The sequence below is a fragment of the Cebus imitator genome, unplaced genomic scaffold (assembly GCF_001604975.1).
Source record: "Cebus imitator isolate Cc_AM_T3 unplaced genomic scaffold, Cebus_imitator-1.0 Scaffold125, whole genome shotgun sequence".
In the NCBI taxonomy this organism is placed as follows: domain Eukaryota; kingdom Metazoa; phylum Chordata; class Mammalia; order Primates; family Cebidae; genus Cebus; species Cebus imitator.
In genome coordinates, this window is record NW_016107440.1 from 4266845 (window position 1) to 4273343 (window position 6499).

The 6499-nt window shown below is 57.7% G+C and overlaps 1 protein-coding gene across 1 annotated transcript; it reads right to left on the minus strand.

Moving 5' to 3' along the window:
• On the minus strand, positions 1–5505 carry SOX7 (SRY-box transcription factor 7). Its single transcript, XM_017540455.2, has 2 exons — positions 5052–5505; positions 1–1528 (listed from the first exon to the last, which is right to left on the minus strand). The coding sequence occupies exons 1-2, from the start codon at positions 5287–5289 to the stop codon at positions 606–608; spliced, it is 1161 nt and encodes a 386-aa protein (XP_017395944.1). The 5' UTR covers positions 5290–5505; the 3' UTR covers positions 1–605.
• Between the last annotated feature and the right edge of the window lie 994 nt (positions 5506–6499).

Genomic DNA, 6499 nt, shown 5'->3' on the forward strand with positions numbered 1-6499 from the left:
TTTTAACTCAATCCCATTTTCTCTGATATAATTAACCATACTGGTTAATTTCTCAAATCAGGTTGACTCTGTTTTCTCCAATTGGATGAGTCCCTTTGGCATTCTGCGGTCATTTTGGAAGGGAGCGCAGGAAGTGCAGAAAGCCTCGTGGTCCCTGGGCTGTGTACACAAAATTATCACCAGATCATACGTTACTGAGCTCACTAATGAGTCAAATTTCCCCATCTTCCTTTATTAACCTTGAGAGAACCCTAAATCAGAAAAGTGTGGAGCAGAAGGGACCTTGGCTATCAAGTACGTCCCACCATGTGTTTCGAAGATGGCTACAAAAAAAGAGAGGTCCGTGAACATTCTACTGGGAGGCAGCAACTCTCAGGGGCTGGAGGAAAACTCCCTTGAAGGAATATACTCAAAATGCGGGCTGCAGGGGCTGGGATGTGGGGAAGGTGATGAACGGGAAAGAAGGATAAGCCGAGTCCAGCTGAGGCCAGACTTCCCTGCCCTGAGCAGTGGGAGAAAAGCTGGTGTGGCTGCCCGGCTCCCGCACCACTCAGGGCACAGGAAAAAGAGGGTACGAGGGCTGGATAGACACGGCACCTCCAGCTCTAAGACACACTGTAGCTGTTGTAGTATGTGGCCGTGGCATCAGCCAGGACGGAGATGAGGCTGGTCTCTGTGGGACCCGTTGATGTCATCTGGGAGACCGGTACATGGCCACTGAGGGCCACAGCTCCCGTGGCGGAGTCTGGGTGGCCAGGAGTGTTCAAATACTGGTCGAATTCATTGCGATCCATGTCCCCCAGGAGTTCCACCTGGCTCAATTGATCCAGGGCATCGAAGCCAGGGTGCTCGGGAGGCGGGGAGAGCTGGCCCAGGTGGGCTTGGAGGTTGGAGTGGAGAGGGTGGTAGGTGGCCGGGGAGTAATAGGCAGGAGATGGGGGACAGCCGGATACAGAGGACATCATGGAGACGCTGGGGGGCTGGCCAAGGGCCAGGGAGCCCAGGGGGTGGCTACAGTGGAGGGGGCTGGGGGCGTACTCCGGTGAGTAAGGGGGCCCTGGAAGGTGGGGGATGCGGCGGGGGTGGCCGTGCTCCTCCTGGCAGGGGGAGGAGAAGAAGGTCTGCTCCGGCTCCAGCACGTCCAGGGGAGACATTTCAGGAGGTGTGGGCAGCCCGTAGGGGTACGTGTCCACACTGCTCGGGGTGCCGCCGCCACCAGCCGGCCCCTCGTGGTAGCAGCCGCGGAGGCTGGGCAGCGCGGTGCTGGGGGAGTACTCACCCCTGTCCTCTTTCTCCCCCAGCGCCCCCCGGCTGCTGCTCCTCTTCTCGGGCAGGACGTTCTGGTCTCGCGAGAGGGAGCTCAGGAGGAAGCCGGGGTCCACGCGCTTGCACAGCCGCTTGGCCTGCTTCTTCCTGCGCGGCCGGTACTTGTAGTTGGGGTAGTCCTGCATATGCTGCAGGCGCAGCCGCTCCGCCTCGTCCACGTACGGCCTCTTCTGGGACAGCGTCAGCGCCTTCCATGACTTTCCTGCTCACACAGGCAGAGGAGGCCATGCTCAGTGTCGTGCCCCGCAGGCATCGCACATGCACACGTCTGCACACACACGTGCACATGCACACACGCCTCCCTCCCTGCTCTCAGCCACAGAGGACGCGGGCACCTCTCGCACAGTCTTCCCAACCCAGATCCTGCAGGCACAGTGAGGCGAAATCAGCTCCTCTGCTTGCAACCATAAAGCCAGGTAGTGCACAGTGCACACAGAGTGCAGGCACACGCATATAAAAGCCGCCAGAGCACGTCCAGGATACAATGCGGGTCCGCGGTGAAAAGCCCACCTGCCCCATGTCAGCTACAGGAAGAAAATACCTAATGATCACGATATCGATTGGGGCTCTTTTTACCCTTCGAGGGTCTATTCTAGACATTTGTGCATTCTCATGAAAGTCTCTGCCTTCATTGACTAGTGCAGCCTCTTAGGAAGAGACACGATCATATTTACTTATGGTATATATCTCACAGCCCTTTCTGTGAGGGAACCCAGGCTCAGTCAATAGTTTCACAGATGTCAGTAAATCTGAGAATCTCACTTAGGTTAACACATGCCTATTGCTTACCTCTGAAGGTCGAATAGGACCCTGCTGTATGACCGAGGCCAGAATGCTAGCATCTGCTTGCAACCCATGTATGCACTCAGACTCATGCATGCACACACATAGACATGCAAACCATCATTTTCAGCCAACCAGCTTCTTGGGACCCTTGACTGTGCCAGGGCACCTGCTTAGCCACAGATCTCCATGCAGAAGCCATTCCCTTCACCTCCCTGAGTCTCGATTTTCTTCAGCAGAAAAGAAAGATATTGTGACACTCTCCAGCTCAAAACTCTCTCTTTAAAAATTGTCCCATGCTTGCCACCCACTGGTGCTAATATGCTGGCTGCGCTTGACCTTCTATTCACCGTTGCTTGCTTGTCTGTTGCTTTTCAAGCCTCCAGAACATTTCCCCTCATCCCTCAGTGTGCACTGCCCACCCCTCCAGCAGTGTTTTCTAGAGGTAGGGGGCGTCTGGACCCCTTGGGTTGCTACCTCATAAGGTGGGCTCAGGATTCTACACCTTTAACTTCTTCTCCCACGATGCTAATGTGTCCTGAAGTTTGAGACTCACTAGCCTAGAGGTTAAGGCCTAAGGAAAGGGGCCATAAGTTCTGCTTAGCACATTCTGCACGTGGCCAAGGTGCAGAGCCTGGCACACAGCAGCCCTCAGCACCTCTGCCAACTGGCTCCTTGAGCCAGGGGGTCAGAGCCGGAGGAAGGCAATGATTAAGGGCACTGTAGCACATGGGAGAAAGTTTATAGAAACTCTGTGGGGCTTTCAATTAACATCATTAGCTGTCGCTCAAAAGGGTGACTTGAAAGTGTTAGGAGCTGCAGATTCAGGGCTGGTCATCTTTTGCCAGCCTGTGGCTGAGGCCACAAAGCTGTCATAAGCGGTCCAGGGTCCAGGTGCACCCCACACCCTGTCCATGGTCTCCGTATAAAATGTGGCTCTAGCTCTAAGTGTACCTGGATGTTACATGATTAATAAAATACATGTTCATTTTAAAGTGCTACCAAATGTCTAATTGTCTTTATGCACTTCCTCATTCATAATATATTAAAAATACCAGTGTGACTAGGTCACAATGTTAACGTTAACGTTTGGAAGGTTTATAGTGGAAAAAGCTGGGACTCTCATATCCAGCCTTTTCCTCTCAGGTCAGAAAGGAAAGAGCTGAGAAGGAAATGTCACACAGGTGGAGGGGATCATCCTGCTGGCCCCTGTTAACAGGTGCACAAAGTCTACATTGTGAAAAGCACCAGCGTTACGGTTTCCCTCACCCAGTGCCAGGAGCTACTGCACTCAGCAGGAAGGAATCCATGTCTTTTCTGCAGAATGAACTGTAACCTTCTGAAGCTGAGGTGCAAGCCCTGACGGGGTCCAGCTCGCAGGAAGCATCTGTCTCCTGTGCCTGACCCTTTCCTGGGAGCAGGCTTCCCCAATTCTGCAGGGCCATGCTCCTCACCCTTCCCTGCACTCCCATCCCTGGCCCAGGCCTGCAGAGAAATCCTTCTCTAGCATGGTCACAGCAAGGGCTTGCTTGCCCAGCAGGCATGGTCAACCAGCACAGTGCTCAGGGTCCATGGAACAAAACGTTTGGGGATCCACAACAAACATATTTTCATTTCTTGTAAAATCTGAAGAAAAATAACCTACCGATTAAAGAAAATGTTTTATTATTGTACATATTAATATATTTTTCTTTATGCCAACACTGTATAAAATATGAATGTTACTATTTTTGATGAGGGTAAAGGCCCCAGAAGGCCCCAGATCACTAAGGCGGGTTGGTGCAGCCAGCCACCAGGCTGGATCCTTCGAAATCAGAACTCCATCAACTGCTTTGCACAGCAGCTAAACTGCAGGAGGGCTCGGTTTCGGACCCCCTCTGCGCTCCTGCGGCTTTAGCCAGCAGAAAGAGGGGAGTCAGTCCTAACTCCAAGGTTCCGCCCCGGGAAAGAACCCTGAGCCCTGAACTCAGACGGAAAAAGGAAGGGCTCCGTTCCGGGCCGGGTGGGGTCTGAGGAGGGAACAGTCGGCCCCGGGTGCCCACAGTCCCTTCTCACAGGGTCTGTCTCCAGCTGCGAGAACCAAGTGTTTTGAAAGGTTTTCGTGGATTAAAACGAATAAAACACGCTTCAAAGGGCAAAGAGGTTGAGGTTAAGCAGGGTTGAAAAGTACTCAACTCCAGACGTCGGAGAAAATAGAAACCCCGACACCAACTCCGGTTTTTCGGGTGTGTCCTAACAGCCTCACTCTGGATCCCTTAAACCTGGTGGGTCCGTGTCCCCAGCCCCTGCGTGGACAGCCCAGGAAGAGACCGCGCTCCAGGACAGCCCAAGTATCCAATCAAATTATCTACACCCCCGAGACTGAGAAATAGATTAACGAATCGAGTCTATTTGGGTAAGCTTTTTTTTCCCCCTATTATTTAGTTAAAGGCAAAGATTCGTTCCGCAGGGTCTCTCTTCAGGAGTATTCGTTAATTATAGATTCGTCTGTGACGGGCTTCCTCTGAGATGACCCAGTCGTAAGGTGCAGGGAATGCTGGGTTTTCCCGCTTCGGTATTCCTACCAAACGCCGGTTCCACCCAGCCCCGACGTTTCCGTCCCTGCCCTGTCCGTGCGCGCCGGTCCCTGTCGCCAGGCTTCCCTGCCTGGCCGCTGCCCCGTCGTCCCCGCCCCCCTGGGGCCCCGACCTCCGCTCCAGTTCTAGCAAAGGAGCCTCCCCTGCCTGCCGCGCGGTTTCACCTTGGGCCTCACCTAGTGCCCCCGCTCTGAATCCTGGGCACCGCGCACACCTACGCTCGCGCAGATGCCCAGCCACGCGGGCAAGAAGAGCGCCCTCGCCCCGCGCTCCGGGTCATTCCCAGGCTCTGCGCTCGTACCCGCCCCGCCAGCCTCCAGCCACCCGCTCCCGGTCCCCAGCCCGCCTGGCCGCGCGCTCACTCACCCAGCATCTTGCTGAGCTCCGCGTTGTGCAGGTCCGGGTTCTGCACCGCCAGCCGTTTTCTCTCGTCCTTGGCCCAAACCATGAAGGCGTTCATGGGCCGCCGGATACGACTCTCGGAGCCCTTGTCCCCCGGGGGCCGAGGGGCGGCTGGTGGCGACGGCCCATCCGACAGCTCGGCGTCCAGGGCCGGGCACTCGAGCCCCTCGGGCCATGGGTAGGCTCCCAGCAGCGAGGCCATGGCTGCACGCGTGTAGCCTCGCTTCGCCTCGCGGGGCCCGCGCGGACCTGGCCCTCGCACCGGTTGGGGCGTCCAACTTGGCCAACAGCCGCGACCTGGCCCCTGATTTATCAGCTTCGGGCGGCCGCGTCCTCCAATGACTCTCGAAGGCGGCGCGGCCCCTCCCTCGGTGTCAGCGCGGGTCCCCTCCCTGCGTCCCGGGCCGCCGCCGGGTCCCCGCTCCGACCTGCCGGGAGGGGGAGGGAGGAGGGGAGGGAGGGACAGCTTTCTCCCTGCGCCCTCCCCCAGCCCGCCCCTCCGCCTCTCAGGGCCCGCCCGGGGACCTGCGCCCAGTCGCCCAGGGCCTCCTTCCGCCCCCCGCCCTGGGCCGCCTCTGGCCCCCAGCCCACCGCCCGCAGGCAGGCGCAGGAGGCCGGCGCCAGCCCCCGGTCTGCCCCGGCCAGACTCCACCAGCCCCTCCAGCCCCTGGAGCCTCGGAAAACCCAGCCCTACCAGGTTTCCTCGAGCCCGCCTGGGCGTGAGACATTGACCGTGAACCCCTCGGAGCAGCCGTTCCTAAGAGAACACTCCGACTGCCTTTCTTTCCGAAAATGACCGGGCTTCGGCCACCGCAGCCCCAGCCAACTTGGGCCCCCACAGAGGTCGGCCAGGGCCGGGGATGGGGGCTGCCTCCCGCCTGGGGTTCGGTGCAGTGCCCACCCAGGGGCCCTGGACGCCCCGCCGCCCCTGGCTCTCGGGAGGGCGTGGCCGTCGTTCTGGTTCTCAGCCGCCTGCCTGGTTGATTTCTCCTCTCACTCCACCCGCACCCAGTCTCCGGGTCCAAGCCTCCAGCTCCCTCACTTCTGGTCCTTCTCACCCTGAATTTTCTCCTTAAATTTTGTCTTTCTCCTCTGGCAGTCCCGCTCTTACAAGTGGATCAGTCTCTCCCGCCCTCTCACGTCCCCACTGGCTGTGCTGAGAACTGCGAACTGCGAACTCCCCCAGTTTCCCTCAACTGCACACCCCAGGGTGGACCGGCCGTGTGTGCCTGGCCCGCGTGCAGCCTAGGGACTTCGGGCTGGGAGCTCACGGCCGTCCCTCGCCTGCGCTCACCGCAGCTCCCACGTCATCTGGGGCGCTGTTCCCGCCTCTCACATAAGCAGTAGGTGCTCAAGGCCTGCAGAATAAGTGAGTGAGCAAATATGGCTTAGGCACCTACTGAATATAAGTC

Coding starts and splice junctions, on each gene's coding strand:
- SOX7 (XM_017540455.2), bottom strand. CDS start 5,289: ATGGCCTCGCTGCTGGGAGCCTACCCATGGCCCGAGGGGCTCGAGTGC. Junction 1,529..5,051: donor GGAGCTCAGCAAGATGCTGG/GTGAGTGAGCGC, acceptor CTGTGTGAGCAG/GAAAGTCATGGAAGGCGCTG.